We start from the raw sequence: 17,754 nt of genomic DNA, 5'->3' as shown, positions 1-17,754 counted from the left end.
CCCACACAAAAATGTTTACAAGCTTACTTGTTGTAGGCAGTATGGTCAATTCAACCACGTCCGTCCATTTGAACAACGGAGTTAGATATAGGGCCTCAAAACGTCCCGTTCGGCCATCTGACGATCTCACGGCCTTGACGACATGATAATTGCGATTTTGTCTCGAAATCCCTGCGAGAACTTTAAGAATAGTAAGAGAGTTCCCCTCTATTTGTGAACTTCTCATTATGTCAAGAGGACTGGAAGTTGGAAAGCGGATTGTAAACAGGGCATGGCAGCGATTCTTTGTCAGCAGCCGACCGACCACAAGTTGCGCAGGGCGTAGAAAGGCTAACAGCTCGGCTTGCATCCAAAGAAGGCTGAAAAGTACCCTACTTACAAATTCTATGACGATGGATGTCATAGGAATGGATGTACTGGAATATGCAACACAATGTCTCCGGGGTAGAAATAATGATGCTGATATAACAGCAAACCTAGGTAAAATTGTTCCGGGCGAGAATTGAAACATCAAATATACCACTATACCATTATTTTAGTTCATGTCTTTTTTAATGAACTCAAGAACGTGCTTGTATGCAAGACTTCGCGCAGGGCGCACTCACATTTTCTGAGGTCCTTTTTGAATTTCGAGTTCAAAATCCTAACGGTCCGCGATTTTTCCCATGCTCCCATCTCCAAGATGCTCACGTTCCCTCCCAACACTCATACATTTTTCTGGCACAATATGAACATTTTTCGAATTAATTTCAAAATAATTGCCATATTTTCCCGTACCTTGATCTTTGCATTGGTGTTTCTTTTTGGCTCCAAGGCAGATACAGAGCAAAGACGTGGCGGTCACTCACACCCCTCTTCCTGTTTTTTCACCAGGGACGCAGTCGAAGAACACAACCATCGCGCTTCGTGCCGTCGGCCAAACAATTATGGCACCGTTTGGGGACAATAAGCGCCACGAGTCCCAGACAATCCTTCCTAATCACAGGCGGCGGACGAGCTGGACTGCATTGTTTGACGGCGCAGTACCCCACGTGAGTCTCTTCATGGGGTTTCGAGAGCATCTTATGATGGCTTCGACTTGCCACGCCTTCTACGCCCGGTGGCCTATACAATCAAAAATATTAAAAATGGGCGTATACCTGCATCGTACCTCGGTCCCCGTGGCTTCAACGCCTCTCAGGGAAATAAACTGCCAACTGCACTGTGATAGGGCAGGAGGCAGCATATGGCGCGGAAATGGAAGCTCCCATAACTTGAAATGGAGAAGCCTCTCTCGCGTACTACAGCATTGGTCCCACATTGAGACTCTACGTTTCTCTGGTTGCATTAGCGGTCCTCAAGAATATTTTTTTCAGGAAGCCCTAGTGGACTTGCCTGCATCGACTCTACAAAAGCAGCAGTACCATAGGTCTCAGCGACAGAAAAACGTGTCGTTAAGCGCAGGAAACAAGAAGCCGTACAATTTTATGACACGTTCCATGCTGCCACAGCTTAAAGAGCTGGTCTTTTCCAGGATTGGCCTCTCGCCTGCAAACGCCTCCTCCATGGCTGCAATCCTGGTCGGCCCCCTCGGGTCCCGCCTGGTCGATTTAGACCTCTCACATAACCCCTTAAAAGACGAAGGATTTCACACCATCTTCAAATCGCTGGCTGCCAGCATGCCGGAGCCCCCTGGCTCCGGCCCACGGCGTCGCCGGTCCTCGTCCTCCACTGCTCACGGTCTCTCTGCCCTCCAAAGCCTGGACCTGTCGCACACGCACCTTACCCACACCGGCCTCGGCTCCTTCCTCCTGGCCTTGCGGAAAGGGTGTGTGTCGAACCTGCTCGTGCTTATGCTAGGGGGAAACCCTCTCAAAGAGGAGGGCGGACTCGTCTTGACGGCCATCCTGGAGGGTCACCACCTCCCTCGCCTCCGCACCCTCGACGCGAGTGCATGCGGCATGGGCCCTCTGGCCACCAGGACTTTGCTCTCAGCGGGGATGGGCGGCGGGATGGCAGCTTTGAAGAGCCTGAACGTAGGGAGTAACTACGTAGACTCGGAGGGCGTGCGGGCCCTGGCCCTGGTCATGCGCCTGGGAAAACTCTCCCGCTTGGACCATCTGAAGGTGGATTTAAGTGGTGAGAATGCGCTCTCACTGCTAGCAGCAGGTTGGAACCGAGACGGAGGGGCAGGTTGGGAGGGAGAGAGGGAAGGACAGGCAGGGGGAGATTTGGAAAAGGAGGGTTGCCCCCCGCTACGGCGTCTCGACTTGGAGAAGAATGCGTCCCTGTACGGACAGGGATGGGCCGAGGTGGTGGAGGGAGGGAGGGAAGGAGGGCTCCCGGCCAGCTTGGAGGCGTTGAATCTGGCGCACTGTAAGCGGTTGGGCGAGAAGGGCTTGGCAGGCGTGTTGGCCTGGGGTCGCATGCACGGGCCGGGACGGCATGAAAGCCGACTTACCTGCTTGGATTTGAGCGAAACAAGCCTAGACGGAGACAATGTCCGAACGCAGCAGCATTTACGGGAGTTGTGGGAAGTCTTTCCCGGTTTGACACATTTAAATTTGCGCGGGAATCGTCTTGGGTGGGCGGGAGGGAGGGCTCTAGCCGAGGGGCTGGCCTCGTCGCGGACGGGCGGAGGGGCCAAGGCCAATGCTCTGGAGGTGTTGGATGTGGCAGGGACCGCGCTGGGTGACGAGGGGGCTTCCTCCCTGTTGCAGGCTCTTCCCAGATGTGCCTGTTTGCGGGAGCTCTTCTTCGCCAACAACGACCTGAGTCCCTCCTTTTGGCGGGAAGGGCGGGCAGTGGAGATGCTAGGGGGTGGAAACATGGAAGCCTTGCGGGTCTTGGACATTAGCAAGAACGCTCTCGGCCCAGGTTTCCTCCCTTCTCAGGACTCCCACGCCTTGTCAGCCTTGCTGGCTCGTCTGCACGTCTTGAAGATGGCATGGACGGATGCGGGGCCTGAGGATGTGGCCGCATTGATTGCAGGATTCAAGGGCGGAGTGGCCGGTGGAGAGGAGGAGAAACTTTCCGGCGTGCCTTTGACGGTCCTGGACCTGGCCTACAACACCCGCATGGGGGAGAGGGAGGTGGAGCGGCTGCTGGAATTCTCTCTCAGCCCTAGAATGGGCCGTCTCCGCGCCCTCTCCCTGGTGGGGACGGGGGTGGGGGATGTGGTTGTCACGGCCTTGACAGGACTGCTGACAATGGACAGGGTGCTGGCGTGCGAGCATTTGGAGACGGTGGAGCTCCGAGGCAACGACGGCATCAGCAAGGGCTGTCGTCAGCAGCTTCTCGGACACTTGGCTCGTCTTCACAATCGGTTGGCTGAGGAGGGTGTATGGGGACATTCACGACGACTTCAATCGCTGGTTCGCATATAGATTTTAAAGCAATTAGCTTTATGAGGGTAGTGTGAAGAGGTAATGCATCGTCATCATCCAAAGCTGCGCTTAGAGTAGAATTCCACGGATAGGGAAATACAGGGTGTGAAACATCAAGTGCTTCGTTGTCAGATGGGGCAAAACAAACGTACAACAGCGAGCAGCAAAATTTACGAGTCAGAGCTTAATTTTCCCTCGCTAGTCAGTCTTTTACTTCCATTTGCTGGGACCGCCTTCCTCTACATGAGTGTGGCTCAAACTTTTATGACTAGCCCAACAGGTCTCTCATAGCCCTTGCATGATTGTCTATCAAACGTAGCGCTTAATGAGTCCGATGGATTCCTTGGGAACCCTGCGCTGGCGTGTCATCTGAATATTGCTCGATCGCCGAGGCTAGCCGTTCTTTAGGCGTCCGGGCCTCTGTCGGGATTTCCTGACGTTTTTTGGCCTCGTCTTTGGTGCCATGCTCCCGCAAAGCTGAAATTTCAGCCTCTCCGTGCGTACCGCCTTCGGGATGGCCTGCTACATTCCCCGAGGACGTTTTATCCGTCTGCTGCCTCAATCGGTTGTGCTCAAGCTCATCATGGCCCTGATCCTCACTCTGCCGACACTCACGAGAGGACTGCATCGCACTGGCTGTAATAGAGACCTTCGCATATTTCCACCGAAGATAGGTATTGGTAAATTATTTAAGAAAAATGAGTCAAAGGTATGATTTAAATCATTCCCACACATCAAAAAGATCAAAGCTTGTGAGATTCGTGATACACTTGTACTTCCTGCCTTCCCTGGCATCAAAAACTATAATATTATAAGAGATGTGATCCACTAATGTCTGATTTTCTCCCATGCATCACATGGCATCGAAATCGGATGTGATCCGCTGTAAGTTTTTGTCGTCTTGAGTACCAGACAGCATCAAAATTTGTCAAACGCATGATCCACATCTATCACCTTGCCCTTCAATGCATCACTTTTTAAAAAACAACGCAGAGATACCTCACCTGCATTGTTTTCCGGCCAAAGCACCATACATTCAAAGAGTAAAACTTCCAGCAGCAAAGACCGACGGGCCATGGCAAGTTGAAGCTTGTAACGTTTTCTTCCGGCAACGTCAGTCCCCCAAAGCCCCCATGGACGAGTTATACTCCAAGCATGAACAAGACACAGAAACCCAATGTAGGCCCAACAAATGAGAATTGATTTCCCAAAATAGTTTGCCAACAAATTTATTCGTCCCCTTGAAGTCAAGCATCTTGAATGAAGCGCTTGATAAAGTAGAGCCTCTAGCATCCTTGGGATCGAAAATAAATATCAGGTTTCCATGCAATTCTTTCGGAAACACAACGGGCAACACTGGAGCATTAGCCGAAATTTTAATGATTTCCAGCGACATGTGCCCACATTTGTCACAACTTGGGAGGGATGATGGAAAAAGTGGAATCGGGCACATAGAAGCTAGGAATGAGAGCTGACAGGAGAATTTAAAACATGTTTAAAACTGTATTTATGCACATGTCCAGTTGTAAGTCGTCTATACGGGTACCTACATATGCTCAGAACGTACGTTCTGTACGTACTAGATGACGATGCGGTGGCCCCGCTACCCAGAAAGATAAGGCGAGAAAAGCAGTTCTCAGCCCGCGCTTTGTATAAAACAAACCATTCTGAAATCGTCTTTATCATACTTTGTCATCCCTCTCGTTAATATAAAAGCTCGACAATTCCATTAACGCTCTCCCTCCATGACTCTCCCTGGCCCCTACTCCCCCTCAAACATGAGGATGACCCTCGACTGCGTTTTCATACCGTTCGCGGGAGGCCCTCACACCTTTACCGTCCAACTGAACTTATCTTCCGCTTCCCCTTGCTGTATGGCACGCACCCTACTGTAGAGCTTCGCTGTGACCGGCCCCGTTCCCCCGTCTTCTCCCCCGATTTTAATTACCTCATCCCTGTAGACGACCCGGTTTACGGGCGTCACCACCACGGCAGTCCCACATGCGGCTACCTCGCGCAGGGTCTTCACCTCTGTTATGGGTATCGCTCTCTCCTGCACCGCCAGCCCCTCATCGCGCGCCAAGTCCATGAGCGATTTGTTCGTGATGGAGGGTAGGACCGTGGGAGATCGAGGCGTGACAAAGGCGCCTGACGAGTCGATGGCAACGAAGTTGGAGGTGGAAAATTCCTCCACAAAGCTGTTCGTCTTAGCATCGAGGTACAAGCCGATGGGGTAGCCCTTCTTCTTCCCCAGCAAATTCGGGAGCAGGTCTGCTGCATAGTTTCCCGCCACCTTCACGTGGCCGACGCCCCGGGGAGCTGCCCTGTCGTAATCGTCGATGACCAGGGCCGAGACGGGGGACAGACCGCCCTTGTAGTAGTCGCCTACGGGAATGGGCATGATCAAGAGGGTGTATTCGTCGGAGGGATTGAGGCCGATGCGCGGCCCGCTCCCAAAGAGGAGGGGGCGGATGTAGAGTGAGCCCCCTGTGCCAAAGGGGGGAACGTAGTCTGCATTATCTGCCACCACGCGTCTGACCGCTTCCACGAAATTGTCCTCGGGAAAGGCGGTCATCAAGAGCCGCTCAGCTGACATACGCAGGCGCTTGGCATTCTCCTGCGGACGGAATATGCGAATGGAGCCGTCTTGCCAGGCAAATGCCTTCAGCCCTTCAAAGATAGCTTGCCCGTAATGTAAGCCTGTGTTGGCAATATGAACTTTCACGTAGGGATCGGCCACCAGTTCACCTTCCGACCATTCACCATTTTTCCAAACAAACTTTATGTGACTCCTTGTCTGCCTGAATTCAAAGCCCAAGTTGGCCCAATCTAAGTTAGCAGTCCCTGGAGCTCGATGCGCCATCGTAGTCGCAGAAAGAGAAAGAGGTAGCCGTCCATCATGTTGGCAGCCACAAAAGGGAGACGGTGTGGAAAGTGCTGCGGGGTGGGAGAGTTGGTGTTGGGACTGGAGGGCCGGACGGCAAGGGGTGAGGAACGCGCTAGATGTGGGAAGCAGGGAAAACAGCAAGAAGACACTTGAATGCAGCGCAGGTCCATGTAATCTTCTTCTGGCCATGGTGTACTGTGTTGCCTTATGTTTTTTTTCGCACAAGGTCAGAGCAAGAGAGGGGTTGAGGGGAGGCTGGAGGCTCCTGGCTTGATCCCAAGTAGAGCCCAGCCAACGATGAGGGCCAGAAGGGTAAAGTATGGCAACATGAAGTCAAGACACTGCCCCAAAAAACATCGACATGACACGCTGACCCCACCCACACTATGGTGATACAATCGGGATGAATCGTTTTACTTTGGCCTTGTTTGTTGGCTAGACTGTCGCCGGGCCACGCCATAGGAATGAAGCGAACGGACGCGAGCGATTGAGCCAGCCCAAGATACATTCAGGCAGGAAGCCCAATCCAACCTACGCGATCATTCCAGCCTGTGCAGGGTGGCCCACACCCTGCGCAGCATGTGAGTATGCTGTGGCTCAAGCAGGGCATAAAGGGGAGGGTCAAAGGGCATTGTGTGTGTCTAGGTACGTGCGCAGGAAGGAGGTGCTTGCGGCAACTGCTTCCTGCCTCCCGGACTCCCCCGCAAAGGGGCCTCACCATTGTCGTGTACGTGTTGGCCAGGTGCTGGTGGGAGTTAGCCGGCATGTCTGTGCATTGCATGCACGGGAGCACGTGTGACTCGTCGCCGTGGGATTTTCGTGTGTCCATTGAGGTTGTGAGATCGTGCTGTGCCGGGGCAAATCTGTGCTCTGCAATTCAGCCCTCAAGTTCAGCCCTCTCAGGACGTGTCTGCTCGCTTTCTGATCGCACACATTATGATAAAACAGGCACTCCTGCATCATAGAAAAGGACGCAGCGTGAACGGCGGGAAAGCAGCAGTGCAGGTGGGCCTTTGTTGTCCTGGAAAAAAGGGTAGCCCGAGCATTGGATCGGAGGGAGCGCATGCTATAAGCTTTTGGCTTCTCAGTGTCGCTTTCCGTCGAAGTGCACGGTGCTCCGCCTCTTGGTAGTAGCGTCCATTCTTTCACACAAGTTGCAAGCGCCGTCGTGCAATGAGAGGGCAGTTTGAGGGGCTAAAAAAGACGCCAGTATCACCATCCGTCATTGACTGTCCTTGCCCGTCTCGTACTTGCATCTCTAGCACCAAGGCCAGCCGGAGCAGTAGCAGCCGCTACCGGTCAAATAATTTCTGTGCATTAGTCCTTTTTGTTTGCATAAACGTCATCGGCGCGACCCCTGTGGCTCCCCCCCCCTCGTTCTGGCCAGTCCGAGGTGGCGCTACGACCTCTCTGACCTCCGCCAAGACGGTTGCCAGCAGTCCCACCCCAGGCACGGGGAGCAGCAACATAAATACATCGAACAAGAGTAGGCGACCGCCAGCGTCCGCCATCTCCACCACCAGCATGCTTGAGACTGACGAAAGCCCCTCCTTGCTCTCCGCGCCTCCAAAGCCGGGCCCTTCACCCTCCACGGCGGCCAACAGCACCACTGCCGCCTCCTCGGGGCCCATCCTCTTCGGCGACCGCATCCTCCTATCTCCCAGTCGAAGGAGAGAGACCGCATCTGCCTCCGGTGGGGCCATGCCTGCCTCGTTTTCGCGCGTCCCTACCGGCACCGGCCGCCCCGGTCGATCCCCGAAACCCCCCAGTTCGCCCCTCCCGCCCCCAGCCTCCGCCCCCTCTCCCCCTTCCAGCACAGTCGCGTCTCCTTCTTTCTCTCTGCACCACTCGCATCGGAAGCATGTGCCTGTTGGAGAAGAGGAAGAGGGATCCGTCACTGCCTTGGACCTGGCGATGGCGGACATCCAGAAGCCGACGCCCGTCTTGCTGGCGGAGGGCCCGGCCTTTGTCTTCGAATTCATCTCACAGTGCGAGCTGCCCACCGACCGAGGTCTCTTCCACCTCCGCGCCTACCGGTACACGCACAAGACGGGTCGCCGGCAAGTGGTGGAGCCCGTGGTCCTCTTCCAAGGAGAGCACCGGGGGGGGAAGCAGGTCTGGGTGCGTGTCCATGACCAGTGCCTGACCTCGGAGGTGTTGGGGTCGCGCCGGTGCGATTGCAAGGAGCAGCTTGAAATGGCGCTGGACCGCATTGTCGGGAACGGGTCGGAGGGCGGGCTGGTGATTTATTTGCCACAGGAGGGGCGCGGGATCGGCCTGGCCAACAAGGTGGCGGCTTACGCGCTGCAAGAACAAGGTCTGGACACGGTGGATGCGAACTTGTTCCTGGGTTTTGGGGACGACGAACGCACCTACGACTACGTCTCCTTCATCCTGCAAGACCTGGGGATCGAGTCCATCCGCTTGGCCACCAACAACCCTTTCAAGACGAGGTCCCTCAGGGCTGCTGGGGTCCAGGTCGACGGCGTGGATGGTCTGCAGCCCTCCGCCAACCGGCACAATCTACACTACCTCCGGACGAAAATTCTGAAAATGGAGCACGCCATGGAGCTGAGGCTGGGAGGGGGGGAAGGCCGGGAGGGCGAGAGGGAGGAAGGTGGTAGCCTGGATGGTACCGAGGCGGCCACGACGCCGGAGGTATTGACCGAATCGGATCGGAATTCCTTGAGTTCCGAGAAGGAGAGGATTTTGGACCAGGAGGGATTGGAGGAGGAGCTGGAGGAGGAGAGGGAGGAAGGAGGACGGAGAGGGAATGGGGAGGGATCGGTGGAGGACAAGGTTGGCGCGGGGGTGTCGGCGGGGACCCTGGCGAGGTCGGAGGGCCCACAGACCGGCGAAGCAGGAGAGAAGGCAGCGAAAGCTGCCGCGGCAGCCGCGGCAGCAGCAGCGGAGGCGGAAAAGAAGCTTCAAGCGCCGGGATATTGTTTTGGGAAAGCCACGGTGGAGGCGGCCATCAATGCGGTGGCGGCGGGGAAGATGGTAGTGGTGGTGGACGACGAGGACCGGGAGAACGAGGGGGATATCATTATAGCGGCCGACAAGGTGACCACGGAGGCGATGGCATTCATTGTCCGGCATTGCTCGGGCGTGGTCTGTGTCTCCTTGGAAGGGGAGGACTTGGACCGGCTGGCCTTGCCCCCCATGATCGCGGAAAACGAGGACCCCAAGCACACCGCCTTCACCGTCTCGGTCGACTACAAGCACAACACGACCACAGGCATCTCCGCACACGACCGGGCTGCCACCCTGCGCGCCTTGGCGGACCCAGCCTCGCGCGCCTCTGATTTCACCCGGCCAGGGCACATTTTCCCCTTGCGCTACTCCCCGGGGGGGGTCAGGAACCGCCGCGGACACACCGAGGCGGCCTTGGACCTCTCCAAGCTGGCGGGGAGGCGCCCTGTGGGGGTCCTCTGCGAGATTTGCAGCGAGGATGGGAGCATGGCCCGGCTTCCCGAGCTGAGGGAGTTCTGCGCCCGACACAATCTGGTCCTGACCAGCATTGCCGATCTGGTGGCTTACCGGGTGGAACACGAAGGGAGCTGACGGGGATACAGAGGGATCGACAGTAAATTTGTAGGGATAGATCAATGTTACAGCAGCCGCGTTAGCACCATGGAGGTCGCTCCCGGGCCGGAAGGAAGAGGCCGCTCGAGAGGGAAGGCGAAGAGTTTACAGAGAGCCTGGACGATCCATTTATGTGTGGAAGACTGGGGTGTGGAGGCGGCCAGGGCCCCAAATGGATCCACACGAGAAAATTTCACGTCCATGGCGCAGCCAGGGGGCCGAAGGGGGCTTTTGGAATGGCCGAGTAACCAAGGCGGAGGCGTCTGGCATGCTTGTTGCTTGCTGCGTGTGGGGGGCGAGTGTGGCGTGGGTGGGAAGGCAGGTGGGCCGGGCAAAGGCCAGGAGACAGGGGGTAAGATGAGGAAGCCTGGTGGCCACGAGGTTATCGAGGCCCATGCGCGGATCGAACACCTGTGGAGTGAGTCCAAGCGCCAAGCAAACGCGAGGCAGTGAGTGAGCCTCCAGGCGGGAAACGAGTAGCAGCAACAGCGGCACGACGATGTGACGAAAATTCATTGGAAAGAAAAAGAAAGAATTCAAATTGGATGGATCTTTCGCAGGAAAAGAGAGGTATCTCTGAACGTCGGACAGCCGTACTTTTCTTTCCCCTTTCCAAAGCTTTTTCCTTTCGTAAACAACCCTCCTTTTTCAACCTCACTTATCGATTAGAGGGCTGGAGACTGGCTTGTCGAGCGACCAAGTAGACGCGGGTGCCTCTAGTAGACGCGCGTGCCTCTTATACGAGTTCGCATGTCCAGCTGCGAGCGTTTGCAGAGGAAATACGCATTGCGTTGCACCTGTTCCAGGGCATGGGAGAGTGATATGCGTGAACGGACTCGTGTCAAAGAACGTGGGCTCTACATACGCCCGTAAGCTGCTGGGAACTGGGGGAGAAGACTTTGGAAATCTTCTCTGTACCTCGACCAGAGGCCTGCTTTGCCACGCTCCCCCCCAAAATGTAAGGTGCTGAAGATAAAATAGGACAGCCAACATCTATTCAAGCCAAATTAAGCGTCGGGCTCCCCCCTTTCTCCTGGTAGACCTACCGAGCAAGCATCCACGTCCTCGCTTTTCAGGCATTCGGTCAGGGAACCTCCCGTCTTCATACAGGGCTGCTGCTGCATGCAGGCCAATAGGGCATAGGCAGCTTCCTTACAAGACTTGGGCTTGAACGTAATAATCGTCATCCCGATTTACGTGATCATACCCCCAAAAAGGAACAATTTGGGAGGATAAAGTAAGTAATTGCTGCTCGGTAAACTCTACAACCTGTAGGTCTCCCTATAGCCAAAGAAGGAAATTTAACTTTGACTCACCATGTGGGTAATGATGTGTATTCAACAATCCTCAACCAACAAAGCTGCTACCAGAGCGAATGATGCCTGCTTTCTTGTGCGCCGCAATATATATCTGAACCCGCAAGCCCTGCGTGTGGGAACCCCTCCCGCCGCGTCGGGTTTCAGCCAAAATTTGTCACCGAAGGGTTCACCTCCAAAGCGCTGGTGAACGAGGCTGTTGTGATGCCTGTAATGAGGACTGCGCTTGAAATAAGATTTGTTGACGCTGGTTCTGGGGGCAGGCAGACGAGGCGGGGGGGTACAGGGAGAGTAGTGCCCGTCTGGCAGTGGAGGTGGCTGAAACCCTAGAAACGCCTCCTTTTTGCTACGGTCGCCCTCAGTGAAGGCGTGGGACTCAATGCACATATTGCCATGCAATGCATATCTCACCAACAACTCAAATATTTCGGGGGCTTCGTCATGTGCTGCTCATAATTCAGCCTTAATGCTCACAGCAACCTCTCCGCATCTCTCAGACATACGTCATGAGCGCGGGCACTCCTCCTACCATTGTCCCGGACCCTGATTACAGAGATGGCTCAAGGGAGGGACGATTGCGTTTCAGCAAGCGTGCGGAACAGGTAAGATGCTCGAAGCCAGACCTGCATGCGTGGCAACCATGCAATTGCTTGATCGCGATGCCCTCACGGTGCCTCCTCAGACCCCCCCCGCCCCCTTTTTTCTCCTCTGTCAGCATCTCCGGGACGAATTAGCCCTGCACGCACGCAAACAATGCCAGGAGCCGATGGCAGCATTTGCAGCGTGTGCCAAAGAGAATGGGATGTTCGTGATTTTCAAGTGCCGGGCTCTTAATAACGCCAGTAGGTGCTTGGGGGGGGCATGGAGGCTAGGCAGATCCTTGTAATCGGGCTAGGTTCCTGCACTCACACAATTTTCGTCGTTCACGTCGGAAGTTGCCTGGCAAAGTTATGTCGGTACCGCCTCTGACTTGTATATTGCAATCTTTATTCTTTTAGCAAAGTCGTGGCCGAGACCCTTGTCCTCTCTGCCCTCTGACGGGGCCCCCCTCTGCAACCACATTCCCGGCTTCCTCATCACCTTCCTTGCTNTCCCCCCATCTTTCTCAGTGAACGCGTGCTTGAGTCAGTATACGTCGGAGAGCAAGTTTGAGGAGTGGAAGCAGACGCGAGGGCTCAGTCTCGCCGAAGAAGCTTAAAAAAACCACCTCGATCCGAAAACCAAAAATGAAGGCACGCCGAGGCCGGTCCCCGATCCCCCCCCCAGCTCTTGCCCTCTTTCTTTTCACTCGCGAGTTTTTTCTTTTGCAGTATTCTTACGGCCTGCCTCTACTGGCAGCGCTCAGCCCACACTCCCTCTCGCCCAGACCCTCGCGAGCCAAGAGCGTGACTCCCCTTTCCGCCCGCTCCCCCCCAACACCCCTCAGGCCTCTGTCTGCTTGACGAAGAAGGTGAATTCCACCTCCTTATTGGTGAGCTTCTTGTACACCTCCTTGAAGGTGTCGAGCTTGTAATCCACGTTCATCTGTCCGGAGGCGTGGGAGCGGCCGTGAGGGGGGAACAAGTGTACCGCGGCAACGAAGGGCAAAGGAGGGCCTCGGACATTACGGATAGGGAGGGGAACACCCTGGCACTGATTTCAGTCCGACCCCTCTCTTCCATTGCGCCCTACCTGATCCTTGTTGTCCAGGAAGACCTTGAGGGTCTTCGTGCCGTCCACCTTGCAGCGCGTCCGCTTCCCCACGATCTCGGTGGGGTAGACCAGGTCCTCCAGGATCGCGTCTTGTACCGCCGTCAGTGTGCGCGACCGGGGTCGGGGTCCCTTGGTCTTGGTGGAACGTCCGTAAGACTTGCCCAGGATGGTGCGTTGCGCGATCACCACCACGTGCGAGCCGCTGGAGGGAGGGAGGGAGGGAGGGGGTGATGGGAGTATGGACGGTATGAGTTAAGGCCAGGATCGTGCCGGAGACGAAAAGGGCCCGTGACGGAGGGCCCCCATGACTCCTCCGCAGGGTCCGCTGTATCCTGTCCGGCTCACACCCTGTACCGCCCTCCCTTTCCTCCCTTACCTAAACTTTTTCTCCAGCTCTCGGACGAGACGCTGTTGGATCTTGTGGTAGGCCTTCAAGAGCCTGTATGGGACGAAGACGACGATCGCTTGGGTCTTCCCGACGTCCACCTCCTTAGCCGCGGTGATGTACAGGTCCTTCAGGTCGGCCTTCCACTCGGGGTTGTTGTTCTGCCGGAGGGAAATGAGACGTCAGACTGGAGGCGAAGAGGTGGAAGCGTTCCTCCTTTCCTTTTTTTGGGCATCTAGAAGGCCTGGTAGACCGAACCCTTCTCCAGTGTGACGGTACCTTGCCTGACCCTATATACATGGCAGCCACATTCCAGTCTCTTGATGCCCTCCAAACATCCCCCCAACCCCTGTCCACTTAATTTTTCTAGCTATCTAATTGAACGCTATCACCCCACGTCCCCACGGGTTCCTTTGGCACAGGCAATTTCAACCCTAGCCTCAATTCCCCCCCTTCTTTTTTACATCGTCGACAGTCAAAGAAATGATTTTTTTCCCACACAACAGACCACCAGGCCGTCTGCAGCCTACGTGAAAATGACTCAGGGCATCTACTTTCTTGCTATGCTACAAATTTCACCAACCCCAACCCTCATTCTCTTTCGTTCTTCTCCTTCTCCCCCCCCCCCTACCTCAAGGTTCATAAGCTCGGAAGCCACCTTCGTGTCCCACTCATCCGGCTCTTGTCCCCGAGGCTTGACGATTTTCTTAGTTGCCATGACTATACAATTTGAAGATAGAGGGAGGTTATGAGCATTAAAAGAAAGATGAAGGCACACCGATACGCCTCCCATCGAGCAAAATTGCCTCCCTCGATGGCCTTAGGAAGGTCGATATGCAGCTTTTCTGTGCAGTCCGCGATTCTATTTCTCTCCGTGAAAGAGATTTCTCGGGATGCATCGACAAAACTGCTCATCATGACAGCTTCGCACCGTACACGTGAGAGTGCTTGGGATAAAAGTCAGAGCTCGAGGGCAGCAGCCACACAGGCTGGCGATGCTTGTGGTCTCCAGGCCGCCTCCCTCTCACCGCCCTACATCCTCCGACACACAACCCCTGCCACCAAAATGACTACGGCGCAAGACACCGTGCGGATGCCCAGAGATCACACGTTATTATAGACGACAAGTGAACCCCCATCACCCAGCCAGGGCGGGCCCCGGAAAGAAAGTCGCTGGCCACCACTCCTCCGCTCTTCGCTTGTGAGGCGCCTGATACGCACACTGTGGCAGCGCTCTTACCTCCCCATGTCCCAAAGGACATGTTACAAGAGATCTTGACGGGATCATGATGGAAAATACCTTGATGGTGCGAGTATCTGGCTGGCTAATGATAATGCGCAATAGGTCGGGATGACCTTTGAGGGAACGAGGAGAGAATTCACGTTGTGCCGCGGGAACGAGGGATGAAAAGAAGGCAAGAAAAGAGCAATATTGTGACACGCAAAGAAAAATGTTGGTCGTGTATGCAAATGTTCTGTATCTTAGTAATATAAAGATTTATTCGAGGAGACTTTCGTGCGATCATATGGTGCAGAAAAATGTGTCTGTAGTTTCCCCTGGTACGTCTCCGGCACCGTGACAGGGGTTTCAATTTCCACCAAGTACACGATCGATGACTCCTCATCTCACAGAACTAGACGAAATACAGATGATTAAGTATTCTACTGACGTTAAAATATCATCTGCTGGAAAAAAAATCATTCAAAAGAAGAAATATCGGAGGCAGTCGTGCATATTTAGACACCCGCCTTGAAGAGATAGAGCGAAAGAAACATTTCGTCGATTTTTAAAAAAACAATTATACAGAGTTCGGAAGAGCAATTGACCAGATTACGGGTGTTGTTCCACGCGGTTTAACACCATCTTGACACCATAGCTGCGCCAATACCTCCAAGAATGCTTGGCAAAGCTGTGGACAGTCGTAGAACCGCGCTGCCTGTGCCACGTAAGACGAAGATGACAAGTTACGTCGCTAACACTTTGAGGCACAGACATGATCACATATGTAAACCCACGTTATTCAATCGACGTATCGCGTCTCCTCGAAAAAAATCAGGGAACTTTGAAGGCTAGCTGTATGATCTCGCACTGAGAGAGACCTGTGCCACAGCACAATTCTCTCACATCTTGAGTCAGCTATATGACTGTCATCACTTTTCTCTACGCACGCAGTAGGCTGAGGAAACCGTGGTATCACAAAGGAAAAGCGCAGCCTCTAACAAAAGGTCTTGTGACCTATCTCCTGGACCCGCCTTACCTAGAAAGGATGCAGACATCACCGGCGCGTGTCGCCCGCGCTCGAGGACCCTGTGACGATGCGCATGGGGAGTAAAAACTCTCAGTATCGAACGGATCCATCTTCTGTGTCATTCACGAGGACAAGAAGGTGGGTGGGAGGGGCTCAGACAACAAAGTTCTTCTCATCTACGAGGCAACCCAGGCGGAGCCCGAGCAGACGCAGAAATAGACCAGGTAAAACGGCGGTATGTTGATAAAATGCATCTTGGCCATCCTCAAGTACTAAGAAACTGGTTTGTACCGTTCATGTACTCCCCTTTCGACGTCAACCTCGTGCACTCACCTCTCATCATGCGGTTCCAATTGCTGACAGTCTGAAGGAAGGACGCGCGCGCGATCCATCGATCACCTGTCATTTTTTCACCATGCAACCCCTTCATCCCCGCGTACAAATGACTTCATGCCCATGCAATCGCCACTCGTGCGCCAAGTGGCATTTGATTTCGTGCCCTCCTTCCCGCCCGTCGATCATTGGCAAGCAAAAAGGATCTGCAAGCATGAGAGAAAGAGGGCTCAAGGCGTGCAGCCTCGATTCGGCTCCAAATTGGATAATTGCTACATGTCCTCTATTTCCAGGCTTTCAGAAAGGAATCCTTACCGCCATCAAGCCTCGTCCATTCATGCTTGCCATACGTGACATCCCATGCAGCGTCATGCGAAGCATCGACCGCGTGAAGGGGGGAGGTCATCGAATACGGATGCCGGAGTTCTCCTGATGAGATCCTTGCTGGAGCGAATAAAACAATGTTATGTACATCGAGCAAGCATGTTCACCCGGAATTTCGATGCGCATGCATCAGATACGACATCAAAGTCCTCATGTGCACTTTTGATCAAGCAAAACAGCAGCACTTACGAAGCGAATGTCTTTTTTTTTTAAAGTCACTACATATACGTCATATAGCAGCGCGCTTCAATCACGCTTGCCTTCGCGCTTCTGTGATGAAAGTCTTCGTTTATGTGTGCTTGAGGCATGGAATGGACATCTTGACAGTCATAGTCTTGACTCCAGTTATAACTTCTGGCTTCGTGTTGTGACAGAACTTCTGTCATGCAATACGCCATGGCACCGCCAGGATCGTCTCATACGCCTCCTCACTCCTCATTCGATTTTTCTCCCCTTAAATCCGAGTATAGATACGACAAAAAGCTCCCAAGATCTATCTCTGCCGGAGAGCAAGCCCTTTTCGTGGCCCTTGGCGCCTGTCTGACCCACAGAGGGGCGCTCTCCACTCTACCTCCTTCAGAGGCCGTCCAGGATGCGCGGTCGAACCACCCCCCCACGCCCGGCGCCTCCACTGCTTTCCCCCCTCCTCCTCTGCACATTTTTCTTCACACTCGTAGCCTCTTTCTCCATCCCTCCGCATCGAATCGCCACACGCCCTTCGTTCGCCCCCCTGCCCCTTCCCCTTCCCAAAAGCCCTCTGTGGGGCCCGAGCCCCTCCCTTCCCCCTCCCCTCCCCTCCCCCTCTCCCCCCCCTTCGGCCTGCCCATCTACCCTCTTCGCAAACAGTCCTACCACAACCAATTACCCGTCCGAAGCCAAGTTCGGTGACCTTCCCTACGCGCCTGGCCAGGTCAAGACGGGCACTTACCTGCGAGGGATGGACCGTTACAAGTGGCGCACGTTACCGGACGTGTTCGAAACGGTCGCGTCCCTGGCCCCCGAGGCGGTGGCGGTGGAGGACATGGTGCACACTCCGACGGCGAAAATGACTTATGGAGAACTGAACCGGCAGATCGGAGCCTTGGCCGCCTTCTTTCAGCACGAAGGCCTCAAGCCCGGGCAGTGCGTGAGTGTCTTCGCCGAGAACAGCCATCGATGGCTGATCGCCGACCAGGCCATCCTAAAGGCGGGGGCCTGCAACGCGGTCCGAGGCGTCAAGGCCCCCGTGGACGAGCTCCAGTACATCTACCAGAACAGTGAGAGCGTTGCCAGCGTGGTGGAGAGCGTGGAGCAAATCGAAGGTGAGGGAGGGCGAGAGGGCGGGAAGGAAGAGGAGCGGGGGAAAATGGAGGTCATCTGTGTTGCGAAAGAGCGTGCTCGTCTCTCTCGTGTACTCGAGCTTCTCACCCTACAGGGACGTCTAACCCCCCTTTCCTTCCCTCCCACTTAGCCCTTATGCGAACCAACGGTGGCCTCACGGGCCGGTACGGCCCCCCCCGCTTCATCCTCGTCCTCTTTCCCGGCGAAAGATCGGGCCAAGAGATCAGGGGTACGCAGG

At 54.9% G+C, this 17,754-nt stretch overlaps 6 protein-coding genes across 6 annotated transcripts; 2 read left to right on the top strand and 4 right to left on the bottom strand.

Annotated features, from left to right (window-relative positions):
• Positions 1–5,190: 5,190 nt before the first annotated feature.
• Positions 5,191–6,228, bottom strand: ILVE (branched-chain amino acid aminotransferase; the record flags this gene model as incomplete). The annotated part of the gene is made up of 1 exon (XM_005854845.1): positions 5,191–6,228. The coding sequence occupies one exon, from the start codon at positions 6,226–6,228 to the stop codon at positions 5,191–5,193; it is 1,038 nt and encodes a 345-aa protein (XP_005854907.1).
• A 1,938-nt stretch (positions 6,229–8,166) lies between these two features.
• RIBBA (3,4-dihydroxy 2-butanone 4-phosphate synthase / GTP cyclohydrolase II) lies at positions 8,167–9,816 on the top strand (the record flags this gene model as incomplete). The annotated part of the gene is made up of 1 exon (XM_005854850.1): positions 8,167–9,816. One exon carries the CDS (start codon positions 8,167–8,169, stop codon positions 9,814–9,816), a length of 1,650 nt encoding a protein of 549 aa, XP_005854912.1.
• Positions 9,817–10,389: 573 nt separating this feature from the next.
• Positions 10,390–11,365, bottom strand: NGA_0392001 (cytochrome c oxidase assembly mitochondrial). The gene is made up of 3 exons (XM_005854841.1): positions 11,154–11,365; positions 10,884–11,003; positions 10,390–10,634 (listed from the first exon to the last, which is right to left on the bottom strand). Exons 1-3 carry the CDS (start codon positions 11,154–11,156, stop codon positions 10,554–10,556), a joined length of 204 nt encoding a protein of 67 aa, XP_005854903.1. The 5' UTR covers positions 11,157–11,365; the 3' UTR covers positions 10,390–10,553.
• Positions 11,366–11,647: 282 nt separating this feature from the next.
• Positions 11,648–11,994, top strand: NGA_0393000 (uncharacterized protein; the record flags this gene model as incomplete). Its single annotated transcript, XM_005854851.1, has 2 exons — positions 11,648–11,755; positions 11,869–11,994. Coding segments are annotated over exons 1-2 (222 nt in total), but the record flags the coding sequence as incomplete, so codon positions are not given.
• Positions 11,995–12,262: 268 nt separating this feature from the next.
• Positions 12,263–13,954, bottom strand: RP-S7E (small subunit ribosomal protein S7e). The gene is made up of 4 exons (XM_005854842.1): positions 13,862–13,954; positions 13,222–13,391; positions 12,825–13,047; positions 12,263–12,677 (listed from the first exon to the last, which is right to left on the bottom strand). The coding sequence occupies exons 1-4, from the start codon at positions 13,946–13,948 to the stop codon at positions 12,576–12,578; spliced, it is 582 nt and encodes a 193-aa protein (XP_005854904.1). The 5' UTR covers positions 13,949–13,954; the 3' UTR covers positions 12,263–12,575.
• A 733-nt stretch (positions 13,955–14,687) lies between these two features.
• Positions 14,688–16,259, bottom strand: NGA_0392501 (uncharacterized protein). Its single transcript, XM_005854846.1, has 3 exons — positions 15,813–16,259; positions 15,489–15,538; positions 14,688–15,167 (listed from the first exon to the last, which is right to left on the bottom strand). Exons 1-3 carry the CDS (start codon positions 15,869–15,871, stop codon positions 15,085–15,087), a joined length of 192 nt encoding a protein of 63 aa, XP_005854908.1. The 5' UTR covers positions 15,872–16,259; the 3' UTR covers positions 14,688–15,084.
• Positions 16,260–17,754: the final 1,495 nt, after the last annotated feature.

Source organism: Nannochloropsis gaditana (assembly GCF_000240725.1).
Source record: "Nannochloropsis gaditana CCMP526 unplaced genomic scaffold scaffold367, whole genome shotgun sequence".
Classification (NCBI taxonomy): domain Eukaryota; class Eustigmatophyceae; order Eustigmatales; family Monodopsidaceae; genus Microchloropsis; species Microchloropsis gaditana.
Note: the sequence above shows the minus strand (reverse complement) of the source record. Positions and strands in the feature narration are given on the sequence as shown.